The sequence below is a fragment of the Eleutherodactylus coqui genome, chromosome 6 (assembly GCF_035609145.1).
Source record: "Eleutherodactylus coqui strain aEleCoq1 chromosome 6, aEleCoq1.hap1, whole genome shotgun sequence".
Classification (NCBI taxonomy): Eukaryota; Metazoa; Chordata; class Amphibia; order Anura; family Eleutherodactylidae; genus Eleutherodactylus; species Eleutherodactylus coqui.
In genome coordinates, this window is record NC_089842.1 from 172,823,719 (window position 1) to 172,847,840 (window position 24,122).

At 42.7% G+C, this 24,122-nt stretch overlaps 1 protein-coding gene across 2 annotated transcripts in view; it reads left to right on the forward strand.

Moving 5' to 3' along the window:
* Positions 1 to 24,122, forward strand: part of RTN1 (reticulon 1) — a 204,474-nt gene that overhangs the window by 168,601 nt on the left and 11,751 nt on the right. Inside the window, exon 1 of one of the 2 annotated variants that reach the window (XM_066608218.1) lies at positions 10,770 to 10,979. The exons of the other annotated variant lie outside the window; for it this stretch is intronic. Within the exon in view, the coding sequence (XP_066464315.1) occupies positions 10,919 to 10,979 (61 nt within the window). The 5' untranslated portion in view covers positions 10,770 to 10,918. Of the gene's footprint in view, positions 1 to 10,769; positions 10,980 to 24,122 lie in introns of those variants that run through there. 2 annotated transcript variants of the gene reach the window in all.

Sequence of the window (24,122 nt, forward strand, 5' to 3'; positions counted from 1 at the left end):
TAACACTGAATTCTGCGGTGGAAATTATTAGAGGAAGTTGCTCTCTGGATATTTGTGAGATAACTAGGAGTACCTGCATACAGTACTCTGCTGAACTACTACTTATGGTGGGAGGTGTATATGCTATCTTGTATGTACTTGAACAATCATTCTTTGGGTCATTTATGAGATATATAGGCACGCTTACATGCATTATTCTGCTGAATTGTTATTTTTGAGTTTAGCAGATATGTTGGTGTGAGATATATATGCTATCTTGCATATACTTTTTGGCACTGAATATATAATTGATCTTGGTTTTATCAGTGTTTCTCTTTTCGGACAAATGATTTTATATCTCTACATACTATATATGACACTTGGCTCAGTCTTTATTCCCTGATGAGTGTGGAAATATATGTAGATGAAATGTGTAGGCTCTGTAATACATTTCATATTTAGGTGTCATATCTGGTTATAATACATGACCAAATTCTACTATAACTTTACCTTTGTATTATCCCCAGATATATCCTCCCTTCGACTCTTCCATCTCAATAGTTTTTCTGCTGCCTATTAGGGTAAATTAGGGTCATCTCGAGTGAGCTTCCAGTCCGAGCTCACCATTCTAATGGTGGAGTGCTCCGCTATTGGTAGAAATTGTCATGGGTAATATCCCCCCTTTTCCTTTTTGATTTGATTTTTCTTCTTAATCGTAATTAATAAATATTATGTTTTAGGTCAATATGCTACAATTGGCAAATATATGAAGCTCATATCAAAACTAGAAAGTAATGCAAAAATACAAACTCAAGTTGAAATACTGTTTGAAATAGTTCTTTATGTACTGAGAAATGATTGACAAGTTCTCACATTGTGGGACCTATACTTTCTAACTTGATGTTACTTTTTGTTATACCTCCCCTTTCTTGGATTCTATGCTTAGTTCATTATTTCTTTATACCTAAACTGTGAAACGACTATGAGAAGTTATTAGCTCCCAGGATGTAGGATGTTGTTTTGTATTTGATCAAACTTAATAAAGTTTGAAGGAAAAAAAAAGGAACTCAAGAATAGAGGACAGGAACAGGGTGGTGATGGTAATCAGATGATGGATCAAATGGTTGATGGTAAGAAAAATAACAATCCACAATACCTGACCTTACCTCAATAAGGACCAAGCGCTATAAATGTATCTTCAATGACCTGATTGCCTGGGGTGCCAAGAGTCGGTCTCCCACCAATCTAATATAGATGGCCTAATCTAAGGATAGGCCTTCAATTTTAAAAGTCTGTTTAACCCCTTAATGCAAATTTACATTATCTCCTAACTTACTCATTTGCCTCAGTATAAGTGGCAGTAACTTTCACTTTGCCATTGATGATTCTCTTTCATTTGTATAAATGAAATTACCACACAAAGCAAAGACTTTTTGGATAACTTTTTAGATTGTGTTCCTGGAGTGCTTGTGTATACATGATTGTCAACCATAACGTGCAGAAGAGCAGTATAAAGCATGGGGAAAGTACAGAGCAACAACCGGAGCCTCTGATGAGGATGATGGATTTCAGACTACAACAGAATCCCAATAGACATTGAAGCTAAGCTACAGGCAGTAATAATTGCTCTGGTCCATTAGTACAAGAGCTAAAGTAAGAAACTAATCTGTTCTTGGGTGCCCCTAGGTAAGATGACCAGACATTCCAATATAGGTGGGACAGTCCCGCTTGGGACCCTGTGTCCCGCTTTCCCCAGGGACCCAAGTGGGACAGCCATTTATCCTGCTTTTGGGACACCTGTCCCTCTTTTCTCCTGCTTTCAGGACACGAGGTCACCATGAAGGTGATTACCAGCCAGGGTGCTGCTGCTTCCCATCTGGTAATCACTCTACAGCAGTGTGTTCACGAGGTATCTTCCTCCCTTGACCTCTCCTCGTTAGTTCTGTAGGAGGAGAGGGGAGGAGGAGTCCAGGTGCGCACACTGCCATCAGTGTGTTCATCCCGCAGCAGCGCCGAATGAAGGGGCAGCGGCACTCTAAAGACAAGAAGGAGGTAAGTATATCAATTTCATGGGGAATCTATTACTACTGGGGCTACTGTGGGGGTCACTCTTACTACTGGGATCAATATAGGGGACACTATTAGTAATAGTGTCCCCTATATTGGCCCCAGTAGTAATACTATTAATGCTGAGGCCACTGTGTGGGCCACTATTACTACTGTAGCCATTGTGGGGGGTCACTATTACTACTGTGGCCATTGTGGGGGTCACTATTACTACTGAGGCCACTGTGGGGGTTACTATTACAACTGGGGCCGATATAGGGGTCACTATTACTACTGAGGCCACTGTGGGGGTCACTATTACTCCCCTGGCTGATATAGGGGAAACTATTTCTACTGAGGCTGATATAGGAGACACTTTTACCACTGGTGCTACTGTAGGGGTCACTATTACTATTGGGGCTGATATAGGCGATACTATTACTACTGAGGACACTCTGCACATGGCAGCATACCTCAAGCTGACGTAGGGTATGTTTACACGTGGCAGAAATGCTTTGGAATGTACGCAGCAGAAATTTCCGTGGCAAATCACGTAGCATTTTCGCATCCAAAAAAACTGTCAAAATCCATACCATTGGTGCGGATTTTGACTGGAAATCAGCCGCGTATTGTTAGTTGATTTTATATTATGCGGCACTCCCCCTCACATCCTCCGAAGGCTTCTTGCTGTTAGCACTCCCCAGCTTCCGGTTATAGAATGAAATCAGCTGCGGATACGCGGCTGATTTCTAGTTAAAATCTGCACTAATGGTATGAATTTTTACTGCTTTTTAGATGCGGAAATGCTGTGGAATTTGCTCCTTGTCTTTTTTTTAAACAGTCCTGTCCTTTTTATAACAATGGAGGTAAAATCATGTGCCATGATAAGCCCCACCCCCTGACCACACCCCGTTGTCCAACTTTGACCCTGGGAAAATCTAGTCACCTTGCTCCAGCCCTTCACAGCGATAGAACTAGGATAACAGAACCTAAAGGTAGAATCCCTTTTACATTGCCAGATAAATTGGAACAAGCATTCGACGAGCAGTGAAGTAGCGATTGTATATCATTTGCTTGACATGCATTAATGGCCCTATTACATGGGTCGACAGTCGTTTAAAGGCCTGCATGAGTGATAACATCACTGCTAAGGCCATCAGTGCTGCTGCATAGCGTTTAGACTGAAAGACATTGCTGGGTTCTCATGGACTTCTCACTCACCTTCTATGTGAAGCACTGAGTAGGGAGCATTTACACGTAACGAAAAGCCCGCGGTTCAGTGATAGTTTTTTTGCAGACTGAAAGTCAGCGATAAATAATAGTCAACGAGTAGTAAGTGATTTTTTTTCACATTTATACTGAACGATTATCGCTCAAATTCATTCGTTTGAACGATGATCGTTACATGTAAATGGGCCTTTACACTGAACAATAATTGGTCAGTGTTGATCGACCGTGTATTATAAACACACCTCTAGTCATCCTTTCTGCCACGGCTTCCTAGTCAACAAATCGTTATAACGCCTGTTTACATGAAAGGATTTGCTGCCGATAAATGATTTTTTTAGTTCTGCATAAAAGATCTGATCAGCAAGAATCTAACTATATATATTTAATATATATTTAAGAGCCTCATGTGGTGCAGAGTGTAAGCTCTTGCCTACGACCTGAAGGTTGCAAGTTTGATCCCAGCATGAATCAGGTAGCCGGCTCAAGGTTGACTCAGCCTTCCATCATCCTTCTGAGGTTGGTAAAATGAGAACCCAGCTTGGTGGGGGGTAATAAGTAATAATTACCTGAAAGCGCTGCGGAATAAGTTGGCGCTATAAAATTACCATGATTTTTTGATTTTTTTTTTTATTATTATTATTATTTACTGATCATTCGGTCGCTGTATGTATTTACATCTGACAATTATCCAACAAAAATACTTGGCGTAACGATTATTTGCACGATAATTGTGTCTTGCAAAAGGCCTTTAAGGCAGACAAGGAAATCTTACAATACAGGCAGACAAAGACAGGTGAGCTGAGCTGAACAGACAGAACAAAGGCACAGCACAGCAGACAGGACAGATATCTACAGCATAGCAGATAGTGCCAGACAACATTGTTGGCCGTCATTGTTCAATCACATTTAACACTACATGCTATGTGGTTTCTCTGAGTTTTGAGAGGATCGTTGTCAGATTTAATGGATGTTTTGATTCTATTCACATTAGAACATTAAATTGTCTAAATTAATTATCTCATGAGATGCTTATAAAGGGTTAACCTTTTTTTTTTTTTTTGAAACGCTAAATATGGTTTCAGACTCATTTGGACCTCATATATGTCCACATTATGGGTCTATGTTGTATGGAGCTGTAATAAAAAAAAGCAACTATAGAGTTACCCACTACAAGAAAAAAACTACAGGCATTGCACTAATAAGCATATATTCTGCTTCTACAGGAAGCAGCAGGGTAGCAGCATACCCACACCAAAACAGTTCAGTGAGCACATACTGTACCAGAACCAAGCACAGTGCATAAATACAGCACCAGAACCAAACTCATGTCATGAATGTAGCCTCACAACCAAGCTCATAACATAAATACAGCACCAGAGCCAAGGTTAGCACATAAACACTGCAACAGAACCAAGCTCATGACATAAATACTATAGCAGAACTAAGTGATTGTGGGCAGTGGCATCAAAGAAAAGAAGACTATGCCTTGGAACATCAGAGGGCAAGAAAGAGACACAGGAGGAAGATGATTCATGTACTTCCAAAAATGCTGCCACATGATGGAAGAAGATCTGGCCAGGCATGCCTAAGGGAGACAATGGCCTCCAGCCTACATGTTACTGGTGTCCCCCACCCTACAAGCTGGTGGCCAGTATTCAGTTTGGTCGCACAGGTCGAACGTAGCTAAGGCTGGCCATGATCCATTACACATCAAACTGGGAAAAATGGTGACAATGGGAAGTGAGTAGACATATAAAAGAGGCCCACGAGTCGCATGAGGATTTCATCTATCATAGCACAGTGATTCCAACGTGAAAAAAACCATACCCATACATATTACCAAAGGCATATTGTACAGCTACATTATTTATGTGACCATGTAAGGTAATCCAGAATATTGAAAGCTCTCTGTCAGTTCTATTATTGAGCAGGCAATAAGTGCACTAAAGGTGTATTTACATCTCGAGACTCCTATTTCAGTGTGTTTGAAATTGCAAAACAATGCAGTGACTATAGGGTTTTTATTTCCAAAATGCTCCGTTCTCCAGATATTGTACATATTAATTCCTCTGTGCTGTAGTTGTTTACTGCTCGTTGCCAGGAAAGCAGACCGCCTCTTCAATGGAAAGAAATAGCAGAGCATAGCGGTGGCTTGGCTGAAAATTGGTGAGCATACATTCCTGAGATACCGGCCACCAGATTTACATGAGAGAAGTGCGCAAGCGCTGACCTCCTCTGCTATTTCTTTCCATAGAGAGGTGGTGTGTTTTCCTGGCAAGAAGCAGTAAACAACCATAGGGCAGAAGAATCAATATCTGCGATATCTGGAGAACGGAGCATTTTGGAAATAAACATCTAATGGGTGAGTGCATAGTTTGCAATTTCAAACTCATTGAAATAGGATTTCGAAAACAGGAATACTCCTTTAAGGTATTTCTCTACTGACTCTCTCTTCTAAATTAAAGGATCTTTCCAGGACTCCAATATTGATGACCTAACCTTAGCATAGTTTATCTATATCCAATCTATGGGGATCCGCTGCTCGGCAAACCAGTTGGTCTGCTGTTTGGAGAAACCATGGCACATGAGTGAGCACCACAGCTTCTTCTAAGGCCAGTGAAATCACATTCATTTGTCATGAAACATGAGAGAAGCTCGTTCTTATTCAAGTGAATCAGGTTGAGCTGCTATACCAGGCTCAACCACTGCAAAATGTATGGCGCTGTGCCTGGTATGCATGAAGAGGTCGTAGGGCTTGTCCAGGTTCCACGTCCTTTTCAATAGGCTGATCGGCAGGTGTCTTGAGCAGTGAACACGTACCAACCAGATATTGTTGACTCATCTAAAGGATAGATCATCAATATTGGAGTCCTGGAAAACCCCTTTACTACATTTATTACAGAGATATTCTCCCCTGGAAGCCTTGCTCTGGTGAGTCAGTTACTTGTTAAATAGTGTCACTGGTATGGCAGGTTTCAATAACACCCATTAAAGGGGTTGTCCAGTTATCAGCTCCAACTGTGTTACAAAAAAAATATCAGTACTTACCCCTCCTCTGCCGCAGGAATCCAGCCCTGCCATTCTACCAGTGTTTGTTGTGAAAGATGATGTCACCAGAAGTCGAATTACTGCTGTAACTCATCAGAGTTGGCTGCAGCATCACCGTTAGGAACTCCTGGCATCATGGCGCAAAGGAAATGAGCACTGACACCAGGAGAAGAGACGATAATGTTGCAGCTTCTGATTGGCTGCAGCAGTCAGGTGACTTCTGGTGACATAATTCTCCAAAAAAAAACAAACAATGGCATGGCTAAGGCGCTGGGTGAGTAAGTATGGCCCTTTTTGTTATTTAAACACAGTTCGAGCTATTGGGGAATGTTGTCCTGTAATCGGACAATACCTATAATTTGAGTAAAGTGTGACTACATATACACTACTGCAGTGCCCGAGGAGCAGGACACGTCCTAGGAGACAGCGGGGTAGAGTTTGGGGCCTTGTCACGGTGGCTCTACGGTCTCCCACCCGGAGGGTACCGGTGACACGTCCAAGGGCCGAGGGCAGGTTAATAAACAGGGAACCCAATACTAGATTACCTTAGTCCTGCTTTGCATCACGCGTGACACCACCGTTTCTTCTGCTGAAAGCGAATTCCTTGATGGCGGAGTAAACTCACCCTTGTGCGGCCTCCATGGGGGAATTCCCAATTGTCAGAGTAAATCCACACACACACGGGATTCTTTTAAGACACAGCCCCTGGAAACGGACGGGCGACTTATCGCTTTACTTGAGATAACTTGAGTACAACTTCAAAATACCTGCCAGCAGAAAAACAGTGCAAAATCGTCAAAGTGGTGTGACAGGGAGCATTCACGGGTGGCAAGGAGAAACCACAGTCTTGTTATCTGTAGGTCCTGATCCCGGCAACACACTCATTCTTCTCTAACACTCTACTGGTCAACACTCACGTTTGGTAAAAAAGGTACGCTGCCTGGCAGTTCCTCACTTTCTCTCTCTTAGTACGGAAGAAGTTCTTTCATATCTCCTGGGTACAGCAGGCCCAGGGCAGGCGGTGCATTTCTTTTAGCCTCTTCCATTCTGGGCCACACAGGCTGAAGGTGCCTGTGTGGTCCTCTTGCGGATCTCTCCAGAACACACTCTCCTCTTGCAAGCCCAGAGCAAAACCCCCTCTTGCACACCTTGCAATCACATATATAACACCAAGTCATATGATAAACAAACGGATTCATTTTCCAGACAGTCAACTCACATACCAGACAGTTAACCCTTTTAGTGCTGCAAAAAAGCAATACATCTCAATCACCACACAACACAAAGTACACTGACAAAACAACACTGAGCATAAACACTCTTGAGGAGGGGTCCTGCTGTACCGGGCCACTACAGTTCGCCCCTACTTAAAAACAAGCTGACCCCGGTGCCTCTTAAACAGAGTGCAAAGTCCGGAGTGGACTAGCCTTTCTTGTCCTTCACAGTAACATCTGGAAAACTACCTACTCAGTCGTTGAGTGTGCAAGACGAAACCTGCAAACCCAACTCACTCTCCGGTGCTGCTTTAGAGCTTACCCATCTAAGTGTACTTTAGACTCCTTATGATCTCACCTTCTATGTCTAGCGTTACTTTTTGTGATGGTGCGTTCCAAGGTGGTATGGCTGGACAGAATCCCGAATGCACTAACATGGCTATGGGACACTAATATATGGCCCTTCTCCCCAAAGACTACAAAAAAAGGATGCAACACACTGCAACTAGACACAAAATAGAGAAAGAGTTGACTGGCTGTACTAAACACAGGATAAGTGGAATCATTCATCACTTTCCTAGCAAACTATCTTATGAAGGGTAGTAACCTTAGGTAAATTCTCCCAACTGAGTTAAAGAAGAAGATGTAAATTGTGGATGCCTCCCCTGGGACAGGTAGAAGAGCATGCTGGCACACAGATACAGACTAGTAAGACTTGCAGGCAGAAACCTCCCCACTCAATTTGCATACAATTACTCCAGACATTCCCTAGAGAGGCAAACAAGGTTTACTCAGCACTCATGCTTTACCCTCCTGCATAACAGCTTACGGGTGACTACCCACTATAGTTTTTTTTCACTGCGAAATTCGCACCGGTTTTTTTTCTGCAGGGGTCTATGGGACTTGTAATGTTAAAATCGCGAGCGCGCAGAAGAACAGAAGCAATGTCAGAAAATATGATTTTACTGAAAGAGTCAACAAACTTCCAGCAGACATGGTTGGAAAATCAACAGTGAACGAATTCCAGCACGGTTGGGATAAACATAGGTGTCTTCTAATAGAAATATAAAGGAAATAGTATGAGGGCAGAGGACCATGGGGTCTTTTTCTGCCATCAATTTTCTGCTATCTTTCTTATACAGAACATGTTTGTAGTTACCATAGCATATGCAGGACATATAATCAATAAGGTCAAATAGATTTATTCTGAAGTCCCTTCCAAATGGATTTTCTTCTGCTGGATAATTAGGACCCAGAACTGTTAGGCATCCATTACTGTGTCAGCCTGTGGACCTACTGATGTTCTGACAGGCCAGTCCGGCCATGTGCACTGCCACCTCTCCACTCATTCTCAGGACTGGGCCTTAGCAGTGGGTATTAGATCAAACTTTTATGGTGTGTATGAATTCTGTGGGTGGTGGTGCATGGCTGTTTTTTGTTGGTGGAGGAATTTGTCTGGTTAATCCCGATAAAGAATGAGACTCCCTCCATGTTAACTAGCTTTGTGACCCCCAGCGCTCCGTGTCCAGCTTCTGGTCGGAGGTTCCGTCGCTGATCCGGCATCAAATACCAGAAAAAAAATAGAGCTGCATGCAGAGCTTTTTCTTCCGATAAAATGCGACGCAGCTGAGCAGAAACTGAGTGGACCTCATTATAAATGGGATCCGCTTGGCACTGTTTGGTTCCGTCATAAAACTGATCCATTCGGCCAGGGGATTCCCTTTCCCTGCTCACCGAATGGAGCAGGGAAATAAAATGTAAAGGCAGCCTAACTACCTATTAAAGTTAATTATCAAGAACCCCCCACCCTCTTAAATAGACACCTAATATAATTTTGAGGGCTTATTCATGCCGGCCGATATACGGCGTCCCTCTCTGCAGGGGGAGGAGGCTGGAAGAGTCGGGAGCAGTGCACTGAGCTCCCGCCCCCTCTCCGCCCCTCGGCACTATTTGCAGTAGAGGGGGCAGAGCTAACTCTTGGCTCTTAGCTCCGCTTCCTCTCATTGCAAATAGTGCTGAGGGGCCGAGAGGGGGCGGGAGCTCAGTGCACTGCTCCCGGCTCTTCCAGCCTCCTCCCCCTGCAGACAGGGACGCTGTATATAAGCCGGCATGAATACCTGGCTAATATACGTTCGTCTGAATAAGCCCTTATGATTAGAGATGAGCGAACGTACTCGGATAAGCACTACTCGTCCGAGTAATGTGCCTTATCCGAGTACCGCTGTACTCGTCTTGAAAGATTCGGGGCGCTCCGCTGCTGACAGGTGAGTCGCAGCGGGGAGCGGGGCAGAGCGGGCGGGAGAGAAGGAGAGAAAGATCTCCCCTCCGTTCCTCCCCGCTCTCCCCTGCAGCTCCCCGCTCCGCAGCGCGTCCCGAATCTTTCAGCACGAGTACAGCGGTACTCGGATAAGGCACATTACTCAGACGAGTAGTGCTTATCCGAGTACGTTCGCTCATCTCTACTTATGATCGATTTTGTCTAGAAAAAAACTAAAATAAAATCTACAATGTATTCTTTCCATAATGACCGCTTGTCTCATAAAGGACCTTTCACACGGGACAGAATTGTCTGCAGGATGCATCGCAGGTGCGGATTTTGTCCATTTCAATTAGTGTGGCTCTTGTTGTGTTCTTAACTGCAGAATGGATTCTGCGGAACATCTTGCGGAACTTAATGCGCTTTTTTTCTGCAATCTTAATTGTGGAATTACATCTCCTGTATGTTAAAAAATCCGCAACAACAATCCCACAAGCTTTTCTGCTGCGGATTTTAATCTTGCGGTTTTGAAGTAAAGACACGCGGATTCTATCAGATGCGGAATGCAAGCCCCATAGGGATAACTTTGTGATGCAGAAATGTCGACGCGAACATGCCAGGTCCCCAATAATCTCATCAGACCATCCTATGCTAGAGGAGACACTATATTTTATATAATAAAAACGATGGATGGAAACAAAATATTCAGTAATCTATAAAACAGATCAGGGTGAAATGGCATACAAAGAGGTTACCCTGGATTGTTCCAGCCGCACAACACGCCATATATAAATGGATAGAATGAATATATTGCCCCATCCGTGATGTAAAACCTCTGTCTATGATGGATTTTTGATGCCGTAAAGCTTCTAAGCAAATACTTTTCAGTTCAAAGGCAACTGTGCATCCCTTTTCTAATGATACATCCCCAAGGCAATCACATCACCATGCTGATTTGCTGCAGTGAAGACTGCAGCGTCTACAGTCTGCCCTCCCCCTTCTCTCGGTTCTGCTTAGAGCATCAGTCTGTAGCTAGTGCATGTAAGCAACTCTGATCCCCTCACCTATTCATGCTTTGGAATGCTGTAGCGACAATACATTGCCTCTGAAGAAAGCCCTAAGTGATCCTCCGAGCCCCACAGCAATGCAGGCCAGCGCCGATTCCACCAGGATGGAATGTTTTTGGAGCAACTGGAAATGCCAGGGTAATGATGACAGAATCATCAGTCGTGCATGATACAAGGACAGACACAGCCTCATGTCTGAGCCAGATACACATCCATTTTCTTCCCTTCATTTCTTTCTTTTTTTATCTTTCCCGTGACTTTATCCATTTTTTACATTTTGTATCATTTCTACCTAGATTGTAGCAATCCGATACATTTGTTTATTGTATTGTAACCATATCTGCTACTGTGTATCTTTCTGTCCTCATTCATTGCATTGAATGTCATGTTCACAGCCGTCTAGAAAATACTAGTCGTATTTATTTGTAGAAACAATGGCCTGGGCTTATATTAACGGGACTCCCTTCTAGGGGGGGCACGCCCATTGTAATCTCTGTGTCTGCCAGCGACACAAAGGAAACCTATTTTAGCACAGACTATAGACATGGTGCCGGTAAATATGAAGATAGGAGAATGCTGGGTGACATTCTAGAAGAGGAGAGAGAATAATCTAATCCCCTCCGATTACGTAGTGCGGGGGTCTCTTCTTCTTTGTGTGAGGATTATACTAATATTTCTCATTTTACACAAAGCTGCGGATTTAATTGAATGAAATGATGGTTAATATTAGGTCTGGGTGTGGCTTGGGAAGCTTCCCCTCGCTCTGTCTGCCGTTCAGCCATATTTCTTTAGGATCACGTCTTGCTTGCATCCTTTGTTGTGCTGGAAAATCCGTGCCTGGCAGCCTGGCGATGAATGTTTAATTCGTTCTCAGGAGCTGAGCGTTCTGTATTAACCTGTCTAGATGAATGTAATCATTCTGTTTTCCAGGTCAAATAGGTCATGAAAAATGTATTTATTCTATATGTTTATACTTTGGATAAATATCTAAATATATACACAGTCTAATGGGGAATATTCCATTTATGTCATCTGGTATTTTATGCCTGTTTATAGTTAGAATGATGGCTTCAAGTCCTTGGTAACCATGGTTACAGAACTCATTCTCATCCCCGTCCTGTAGTGATAAAGCACATTTACCCTTTACCTGCTGCAGAGGCCTAACCCAAGGCAATTTGCTGCCTGGAAGGCCCTGTTGGCAATATATAGCTGGGTCTGTGGAATAGAAGGTGCTATATATCTATCTATCTATCTATCTATCTATCTATCTATCTATCTATCTATCTATCTATATATATATATATATATATATATATATATATTACTGTTCAGCCGCTGCTTTTCTAGAATGTACTAAAGCTCCACACCTACTCATCGTCTCACTACTGCGGCCTTGATTGCATCCGTGTTGCTTTTTACTAAGCTTTTTATATATAATATGATGGTAATAAGTAATCAGTCACTAATCAAATTAGAATCTAAATATATAATATAGTGTGGCATATTTTTCCATGTAAATCATGTCATTTTGCATATATTTTACATGTTTTTCTAGGTTGAAGGAATGTTTAGCTATCACTCTGTAGAGTTGTAATTCAACAGTATAAAATAATTTCAAGGGATACTTGGCTTTTGAGTCATTATGAGGTATCATATAACATATAAACTAGGGCTACTTTATATCATTTTTGGTAAGTGTCATTACCATGTAGTCAGTCCTGGCCTTAGCTTACATGGCACCTTGTGCAGAATATTTTTTGCACCCTTCTTCCCCTTCATAGGAAAAAACTATATTTTGCATCGATAGGCTGTCTATCTGCATTCTGCTTGTGCAGAAAGCAGCAAGATAGTAGCATATCCACACCAGAACAGCTCACGAATAAATACTGTACCAGAACAAAGTGTATAACATAAATACGGCACCAGAACCAAGCATGTAACATAAATACGGCACCAGAACCAAGCTCATATCATAAATCCAGCACTAGAACCAATCACATAACATAAATACAGCACCAGAACCGAGCACATAACATAAATACAGCATGGATCAACTCCAGCACATAAATACAGTACCAGAGGCAAACTCATAACATAAATACAGTGGCAGAACTAAGCAGCTGAAGGCTTCAACCTGACAAATCAAAATACATAATAAAGGCATATTGGATATGTATATCTGTTTTCAAGGCCGAAAGTTATTCCTTTGACAACTGTGCATGTCCTTGTAAATAAGCCACATCCATTTTCAGTGAGGAAATTCATGTAATAAAAATACTATTGTGTAATTTTTACCAGAATCCTAAACCAGAGGCCTGCTGTTTATAAGTAATCTGTAATCAGATACAGTGGTGGATTAAGGGGACCAAAGGCCCGGGGGTGTTCACACAACTTGTCTTCCCCCACACACAATGCGTTATGTATTCCCCGCAATCCAATTGCCCCTTAATGTGCATTCACACGTGGCGGATTCATATTCACATCAAAATCTGCACCATGTGGTGTGGATTTTGATGCTTATCCACAGCAAATTTCAACCTTTCAATTGAAGGAGTGAAGTCTGCTGTGGATCTGCATCAAAGTCATTGGCGCAGATTTTCTGCTGTGGAGTGTGACCTTGCACTTTATTAGAGAGCCAGCCAAGGAATCGAAAATACTTATGCAAAATTGTAAAAAAGGTTCTTCATTCACAAAGGCCGCATTCATGCGGGTGTATATTCTGACCTAATTCAGACACGGAAGCAACATGGACATAGGCACCGCAGATGCACACCAAACGCATGATACATAGACATACACTCGGACTGAAATTGCTTACGCCCATGTGAATGAACCCTTAGGCTCCAGAGTCCAGACTCAGGACTGTTGACAGAAGGTGGGCTGCGAGATTGGCAACAGCGTAGCCAGCAGCAATTAGATGAAGCTGCTGGTTGAATTGCTGTACCGCTGCTATCTCCTTTCTTGGTGAGCAACAGCCATTTTTCTTCCTCCTCCTCTTTTCCCCACTGGCGGCTGTCGTGGTGGTCCACACAAGCAAGCTTGCTAGCTGGAGTCTAAAAAAAATATGCATAGCACGTATTAAACTAATTTTACTTAATTGCCCATTGAAATTAATGGGAACATGCTTGTGAGTTTTTTGGGCATGCCCATACGCATAAAATGCGTGTGTAAAACACGCCCAGCCATGCAACACCTATTGCACAAATGGTTTCACACCCATCTAAAGCTGGCCTAATAGACTAAGATCCTGAATAACCAGCCCCTTTAAAGGAAACAGCAGCTCCCAGCATACAAAACTACCTACACCAACAGCCCACTGAAGTCTGCTTTCAAATCTTCTGTGTCTATAGCTGACAAAAGCAGCATACTTTAAAAAAACCTGATTTTTAAAAGTTCCCGCGCCATATGCTAATTGAGACCCAACATTCTGATGGGCGGGCCAAGACTGCCTCTTCTCCAGCTGAGGTCTTTTAGTATCTCCATCCCTTCTGGCAGTGCAAAGTGAATGACACCTGCTTGCCCCTGGAGATCGTGGACCGAATCTCCATAGCCCAAATCTCGTGCAGGCACCAGTCCACAATCTCCCAGCGCATGCGCAAGATCTCATTCATCCTGTGGATGATGTTGCAGGCACTGGCGTAACTATAGGGGATGCGGTTGCACCTGGGCCCAGGAGCCTTAGGGGGCCCATAAGGCCTCTCTTCTTCATAAAGGGAGCCCAGTACAATGAATAAAGCATTATCGTTGGGGCCCTGTTGCAGGTTTTGCATTGGGGCCCAGGAGCTTCAAGTTACGCCTCTGGTTGCAGGCATCACCCACTTCGCACTGCCAGAGGGAGAAAAGTTAGAAAAGACCTCCTTTTTATATTTCCATTTCTTTTGAATCCACTTCAGGCTTTGGTTCAAAGATGACATCAAACCTGACACAAAAACTGTGTGTGAATCTGCCCTAAGGGCTTACAATTCTGTGCAAGTTCTGTGCATTGCGAGACGCACAAAACTCACCCGAATATGAACTCAGTTCTTTTGAATGGACCTATTGACATGAGTGATTTTTCTTCCCTCGCAGTGATGCAATTTCACAGAAGTGATGTGAGGTGTTTTTGAATAAAAAACGCCTCGCATTGGCGTGAAAAATGCACATTGGCAAGCATGAGTTTCTTGGCCCAATATCGTGCTCGCCCGTGTGAATATAGCCTAATGGTGATTTCAGTGGCGAATACTACAGGAGCATTTTTGTGTGCGTAATATGGATGTGTGTCCTGGCCCGTCTGATTTTAGAAGGTTCAGCATTACAATCTTTAATCTGTAATAATGAATTCTTGTGGAACTGTAAGGCCACTTTCACACGGCTGAGAAAATCGCGCAAGATTTGTGCATTGTGAGATGGACAAATCTCGCACAAATATGAAATTGAGATTTTGAAAAATCGTGCCATGTTTTATCTTTGGGCGTTCCCTCGGAATGCATTGGCCATTGTTTTCAATAGGGTCGGAAAACACATCACAGGGTGCGCTATGTGAGGTTTCCCAATGGGAAACACTTGCCAAGCATCCTCTGATTGCAACTTACTGAAGTGATGGGAGGCGTTTTTGATACAGAAACGCCTTGCATCCCCGGATACCTTGCACTATGGCGAGCACAATATTGGGCCGAGGTTCTCAGCCTGATATCACATTCGCTCGTGTGAAACTTGCCTAACAGTAGTAGAGGACTGACAGCGTACATGAGTTACCCCTAAATACCATCCAATACATAATCCAGTAGATTGTAGAGAAATAACCTTAGAGAAGGACATGTGTTTTAGAAGGCTGTGGAGTCTTTAGGAAGTAAACTTTCAGCTCCCAGTCTAGAGTAGGCAAGAGATTAGCGCGGTAATGTTTGTTTTGTGCCATGGTAATCCGCTGCTTTATCAGGTTGAGAGCAACAGACAAAGATTCTTTTCAACTATTGAACTTTACAAAGTTTTCTGTATATGAGGACAATAAATCCGTTTTAGGGCTCATACACACTGCTATATTGTTGATCCATGGTGTTTGCTATGGGCCCATACTGTACTTATATGACGGTTTCACATAAATGGAAGACATATTCATGGGTGTGTGCACACAAAAGAACTAAGTTTTCATCTGTCAAAGGCAAATCGGTAAACAAAAAGGGATGGAACCACATGTCTGACGTATAAAGAGTGGATGAAGAGGGGCTCTAGGCTGGCATCATGCCCTTTATTTTTTTTTACAATCATTCTTGTATTTTTTCCGCAATTGTAACAATACCATTTTATCAGGATTTCTAGGAAAGCACATGAAGGCACAAACAGCAATTTAATAGGGAATTTCTGCCAGAAGCATTTATCACTTAGCAACTGTTTAAGTGGTAAATGCTAGATTAGTGTGGTTCATAATGCTGTGAGTGACCCCACCAAATTCAGAACCCTAGTTCCCAATTCCCCAAAGCTGCTGCATCTAGTTAGAATGGAGCAGTGGATGAGTCTGTATCCTGCTACTCCATTCAAAGTCTATGACACTGATGGAAGCAGCCAAGCACAGTCCCATGAATAGGCGGCCCGGCCTACTTAGTAGGTAGGCCAGCCTAATTAGTCGCCAGTGTTAGTAATTAACATAGCCAAATTGCACAGTTACAAACACAATTTTGTGCAACACGAGCGTATGTTTGCGCACCCTCATAGACTCCTATTGAGTCTTGGGAGCACAAATGTGCACAAAAATAAAGCATGTTGCATATTTCTGCCGGCAGTGAAAATGCTTGCAGAAAGTTGACCAATGTGAGTGAACCTATTGAAATCTGTGGGGTTTTGAGGGTTGTGGTTCCTGCAGCCGATTTTTATTTTTTTTTGCACCTAAAATCTCACGTGTAAAGGAGGCATGAAAAAGATGCCCACTTTTGATCACCATTTTACCATTCCACTTGACATAAATAAATATTCTGTATAAAAAGTCCAGAAGAAATATAGAATGAGGATGCAGCTTGTGGATATAGTAGAGTCAGAAACCAACAGTAAGAAGGTTACTCACCCAGCACTTGATGGGTTAACCCTAGCAAGGGATATCCCACCAGCACCCCACATCCTGGTTTGCCTGTAAAGATATCTTTTGTCCCCAGTCCAGTGGTGTCTGGAGAGACGTCCAGTGCCGATGGTGCCGCGCTGCTCGGGTCCAAAGAGTAGCACTAGTGTGTGGTAGTGCGATTCAATAGATTTTTATTCCTTGATGCTATGTGTTTCGGCACCTAAGATAAATGTGCCTTCGTCAACCAATGACAAGCATACATCCAAAATAGAACAATTACAGATATTTGAATAAAACACTCACATGTAGGCATCCATCATGTGTTCCAATTAGAACATTCTGACATAATCAAAATGTGGGGGGAATCTCCTCCCTTTGCATAAAACAATCATGTGCTAGTGCTACTCTTTGGACTCAAGCAGCATGGCGCCATGTTTGTATTTTAATCCTTTCCAATCCAATTTGTATCCTGGTTTTCCTAGGGGGCTTACTCTTTTTCTGCCATTATACAATGGCGCTATATGCTGGCTAAAGCCAGTACTGCATGAGGTGACACGTTGGATAGGCTCCGACAGCAGAGAGGCTGACAATATACAGTAAAAGAACCCCGACAGACGTCTCCCAACATCAGAGCTGTACAGCCTTAAATCATAATGTCTTCAGAGGTCAGACAGTGGATTGGAAAGGGTTAAGTTGTATAAAAAGTTTAGGAACTTTGCAAATAAATTTGATTGGATGCAAAGTCGCATGTATTATAGTCCAGATGTGCATACACTGTTCTGCAGGTTTCAGACCCAAAATTGTCCAGAATTCCTTGCTTGTTCAATGTCTGTACTGATCTTACTTTGGTGATTTGCATTCTGGGAAATATAATCTATATATCAGCCATTGTATAATACTTTGAAACAAGTTTTTTTTAAATAGTTTCCACTGATGAGCAGCAGAAATGTAATACAGGCTTCAGCTTCTGATCAGTACCAGTTATGAAATGTGTTTACAAAGTTAAAGGAGCATTCCAGTTCCAACAAGCTATCCTCTAACGATGGAAGGTCAGGCAGCCGCATGCAGGCCACGCAGCTCAGGCAAGCGCACTGCGCTCCATTCATTTCAATTAAAGCGCTGGAGACTGCTCATTGCTTGACTTTGTTAACTCCATCGTTGTCATCAAAATGAACAGAGTGCAGTACACCTGCCCAACCTGCTCCCCATTCAGTTGGGGACCAACTAGATGCTGGGACCCTGCCCAATAAGCTAGTTATCCCCTATCCTATGGATAGGGGATTACTTGTTGGAACCGGAATACCCATTTAATCAACATTTTGTGTAGATTATTTCTATACATAAACTGTAAATTGGTGTTTATAGGTAAAAATATAATTTAAACTGAGATAATTGTTTTCCAAAAAGAAATATTTGGATTGTATGTATTCTCCATGGATTTGTACCTGCCTTGAGAAAAGGCCTAAGTACTTTTAACTTTTAGAATGTGGAATAATGCTCAGGTCCCCGTTATTCTAGTCAAGCTTTTCGTAAAATTCGAGAGCTCTACTCCAGTAACGAACCCCATTGGCTACAATGGGAGACGCAAGCATTTTTGTATGTGGGATGCCAGGTCCCGAGCTTTTTTTTTTCTTGGTTCGTCTCTCTCTTTCTCTCTGTCTCTCTCTCTCTCCCCTGCCTGCCAGACAAAAAATTTGCCATTGACACGCACTGCGTCGCGGTGGGGAGGAGCCAAAAGAGGCACGTCACAGCAGGGAGGAGCCAAAAACTGAGGCGGGGTCAAACACAGCTTGATGCTTGTTCAAGTAACGAGCACCATCGAGTACGCTAATACTCGAACGAGCATCAAGCTTGGCAGAATATGTTCACTCAACTCTAATGTGGAAGCTAAAATTTGGAATATTGTTCCAATGCCTTCAGGAATCATTTTGGTTGATAATTTTTATAGTTACTTATTGGGTATTAAAAAATTGTTTTTAAGTAGTTCAGCTTATACTGAAAAATATAGCCCCAAGTTGAGCTCTGTTCGGAGCCTTTGTCACTTTTCAGTCACATTTGCCTGAAAAAATATTTTTTTTTCAGTGAAATAATGGACACCATAATAGGACCCAATAGACCCCATTATAAGTCAGTTCAGTTCATCGTTAGTGCTGAAAGAAGGTTGTCCTATTTGGGTAACCCTTCTCTAAATGAAGACCTGCAGATCACCATGAATCCAGCAACGGAAATCCTTAGCTTTGATCATTGAAGAAAGCTCTGGGTAGCAAAACATTTCACATATGGACAACAGTTAGCTTATTCGGCCAACTTTAAGATATATTTGTTCACTTTAATCTAAAATATTACAAAAATTGCTTATATTTGCTAATATATGCTCTTAGGACATGTTCACATGGCTTAAGGAGATTTCTAGGCATTTACTATTAATGCTGGATCGGCAGGGTTCTACCATTCAGAATCCCTGCTAATCAGCTGATTTCCCGGATTACTGTCAGTGCAGCGGGACTAGACGTCTGCAAAGGGGTTCAGATATAAAAATGTAATAGAAGGTTTTTACTCCCATTGATATCAATGTGAGCAATGCCTCCTGTTACACTTCCGGCTCTGACCGTAATGAGGGGCCGTAAGTGTAATAGGAGGCATCGCTCCCATCGGAGCAAAGACTTTTTATTACACTTCCGGCTTTGGCCACCTATGTGAACGTCCGGCTCGGCTTCACTGACAGTTGCCGAAAGATTAGCTGATTAAGGGGGATCCCAATTGGCAGACCCCTTTGGATGAACTATTGACCTATGCAGAATAAGTAAATCCCTAAAAAAAAACCTCTAATTTACAGATCTGCGTCATACTTTTTGCAACATAGATCTAATGCTTAATCTGTAGCAGAAATCTGAGGTTGGGGTTTTGGATTCTGCTGTGGATTTGCATGTGGATCTGCAGGCTTCAGATCAGAGATTTAACTCCAATCAATGGGGAAATCCACATGCAACTTTCACACGGATTCCACGTCAAGATTTGAAATTCCATTATTGTTTTCCATGATTAAGATTTCAAAATACTTGCCATATGAACTGCATGAATTTCTGGAACATTCAATTGAATGCTAAAATGGCATGGTTTGGGCTCAGAATCTGCACTAAAGATTTACCATGTGATTGGGGCCTTATTCAGAATTGAAAATATTGACATTGTGCTGTCTGCAATATGTTGTGAAAATGAGTGTGCTGTTTCACCTACTAATGGAACCAAAAGTGCTAATTGAGGATCAGTCGAACGTACCAATTTCAGCAGACAATCTAATTTATTGGGTCTGCCCAACTGTCTCCCGACTCACAGTACTGTCAATTAGATGTAAAGTTAACATGACTTAAATGATCCAGTCATTTATATTCATAAAACAACTACCGTAGATAGAAAGTCTTTTTCATACTCTACTATTACTCTACATCATGTCTACCAACCAGTGGCTATCAGGCCTCCTGTATGTAGCTGCCCAGCTACTGGCAGCTCTAAATACTGCTGTGCCTTAGTGGCACCATGGATACCATAATATTAGCAAAAGTTGGCACTAGGATGAAATCCATATTACTGGCAGTAACATCCATGTAACTGTAAGGACTCACACAGGCATATTCGCCCACATATTACATGTACGTAAAATATGCAGCATACAGCAAATAAGCATGTGTATTAGCTGCGTATGTTAAAATTCTACAGCATATATTGGTGCATATTGCGCAACAAAATAGCACATGCTGCTATATTGTTTATCTAGGGAGAGACAAAGGGATGAGGTGTTGATATTCAACATGCCTTATCCCTATTTTCCCATACATCGTCTGTCGGGTGAAATAGTTGGGTTCACACAGCTGTAGTGTAATGTGTATGGGGCCTTAAAGGAGTTTTCAGAATTGGTGGCAGTGGGGGAATACAGCATGTACAAAAAAAAAAAGAACTCTGTACTCACCTCCCGCTGCCACGATGCTCCCCCCCACCTCTTGCTGAACTCTGTTCTTCTGTTTACAAGCGCTCATGTGGGTTGTTTACCTATGTAACCTCTGCAGCTAATGGAAGGCCTCACAGGCCTTCACTGCTGACTGTTACGGCACTCTGCCCCCCGAGCGCCAGTTGGGGTGCCCTGATCTCCCGCACCCCCACTGTCCCTGCCTACTTGCCTCGGCCCTGGCTAACCCCAGGCGGACAACTGGACGGCGGTCCCTGCCCTGGCTAGGGACCTGGCGGCTGACAAGCAGGAAACTACCTAATGGGGGGAACAGAGTGCCGACAGAGGAGGCAGATGAATCAGACCAACAAAACTTACAAGGCTGGAGATGGGACTCACAGGCAAACTGGCAGGGTGCTGGATAGCAACTAGTACTGACTGGGCCAGACTAGATTAGAGGCAAACAGAACCAACACAAACAGACAGAGTAATAGGGGACCAGAGGGAGCTGACCGACAACTAGGGACTGGCTGAGGCGAACCGCAGACAGACTGGCTAGGTGCATGCAGAACCAATAACTGGCAATGAGCTCACTTCACTGCCAGTCTTTTAACCACAAGGTTCCGCCCAGGGGCGGAGAGTGGGAGGAGGCAACTCCGCCCCCTGCTGTATAAGAAGAACGGAGGAGGGCGGGCGGCACCCTACGGGCGGACACGCCCATGCCGCCGCCCACAGCTGCTGGGATAACCTCGACACAGGGCTCCAGGCCGCCGGAGCGACGCGCCGCGCTGTATGGTAACACTGACATTCTGAAAAACCTGCTAGGGGCTTCTTACTCATGTGACAGGTTTATGGGATATCACCAGGCCTTCTGTCCGCGTGATGTTATTCGTCAAATGAGAGCACCAGAGCACCAAAATGACGGTCCAGTGCCGTGGTGAGTATATTTTTATTATATAGTTTTGGGTATGAGGAACCCAAACTATACAAAATAACTCTGAAAAACCCCTTAAAATTGGGCTATAACTTTATCAATTTTCATAGCTTGTAGTACACAGTAAATCTACTGATTTCAGTGGGGCGATGGCTGTTAAAGGATCTGGGAATGTTTAACTTGCAAAAAAGAAGGTTGAGAGGAGACTTAATAGCTATCTACAAATGTCTGAAGGGCTGTCACAGTGCAGAGGGATCAGCCCTATTGTCATTTGTACAAGGAAAGACTAGAAGCAATGGGATGAAACTGAAAGGGAGGAGACATAGATTAGATATTAGAAGAAACTTTCTGACAGTGAGGGTGATCAATGAGTTGAGCACGTTGCCACCGGAGGTGGTGAGTTCTCCTTCAATGGAAGTGTTCAAACAAAGGCTGGACAAATATCTGTCTGGGATGTTTTAGTGATCCTGCACTGAGCAGGGGGTTGGACCTGATGACCCAGGAGGTCCCTTCCAACTCTACCATTCTATGATATGCATAGCCATGATTTTATTAAAACCAGAAAGCTGTCACGGCCTACTATTCAAAGCTGCATAAGTTGACAAGTCAAATGCTATTCACAGCCAAAAGTGTCCAGCATTTTTCATAGTATCAGTACCCCATATTTGAGGTACTGCTCAGCTCCCTCACCATTACATATTTCTTCTAGTTCCTATCTGGTCAGAAGAAGACCTAAAATCTTGACTTGCCTTTTAAAGGGGAAGTGCACTATTTTTTTATCTATCAATAGTAGACACAAAGTTGGAATTGATGTAATTAAATATGAAAACAAAAACTTACAGATAGAATAACATATGTCCAATACTGAAGTTACAGTATGTTTCTGTAAAAAGTAGATGTGGAGGACTGAAGTAAGGACCGATGTGAGGACAGGACCTTTGCTGTCCTGATAGACTATATAATTCCTCCTTTGTGAAGCACAGGCCAGCAACAAACAACTCTGATAATTAGCCTATATAGCCCGACCTCTTCTCATAAACACTAACATGCAGTTGTTACGCTTAACCTGAATATATTGATTGTGTCCTAAAAGGGCAGATATATTCACAAAATGTAGAAATGCGGATAACACCACAAACATGGAAAATGGGAAACCGTCCCTAAATCCTTTGATAAGAGAAGACCCTACTTACCAGTGGAGCACCCACTCTGAGGAGGGCGACCCCATGTTGGGAACCTGGGGTGACCCTGACTTTCCCTAGATAGTGGAAGGGAAAAATAGCAAAGAAAAGATGACATTCAAAGAATAATAAACCATGAGCATACAGGGAATTAGATATTCAGACACCCCAGATAAATTAGTAAACCACCAACCATCTTAAGTGAGACACAGAATAGGACCGGGAGCCAGTGACATGACCAGAAACACCATTAATGAATATACACAAACAAAGGCTGATTGGCTGGCTGGAATCCCCACTTCACAGACCATCACTTAGTCCATAAACTAGCAGAGACATATTCCCGATAAGCGTCCAGTGCTGAAATGACAGTGATCATGTGCCCACGTGAGGATCACTTGAATCGGGGCTGACGCCATAACATCACCAGAATCCCAGCTCTCATTTGCAGCCAGCGAGCCATGACAGCAGCTTTCTCCCGGCTACTTGGCAACACAGGCAGCTATTATGCAAGATTTCCCATTGTGTAGATGATACTCCTGTCTACTATTGTTGTGGCGATGGTGACTCATAGCATCCCCTTTTTTGCAATGGGATAGGTAATCATTTTCAAATAGTGGCTCTTTTTTCCCAAAGGTGAAATGGTTTAAAATGACTTTCAGATCACTACATAATGTAACTAAATATAAGGTTTATGAACTCTGCATGAATATTACAGTAAGTAGGAAAATGGTTCATGGAACAAAACGCCTACATATAAGAAACACATTTTCTCTCTGCGGGAATACTGATTTGCCTTGAAAAAATTGAAATTGCCTTTTAAACATTGAAAAAAAAGGTTTTACGTGTATAGAACATGAGACACTATGTATGTGCTGGAATCATTTCTCATCTCCAATTCAATGAAAGCCATTTACTGGCAGTATGCAAATTTGTAGTTGACCATAGCAGGCACTCAGACATTTTTCCCTATTTAATTACTAGTAATGCATACAGTAAATTACAAAACGGCTACTATGAACTATGAAAATGTGCCCATATTAACATACGTACCTCTCTTCCTTCATTGATCACTTAGGCTTTACTTATTCTCTAGTGGAAGGGTGCTTTAATTTGCTTCTAACATTACAACTGGCCTCATCTATGCTAAGGCTGCCTGTCCACGAACGTTTTTGCATTGCGTCCCCCGCGGCCA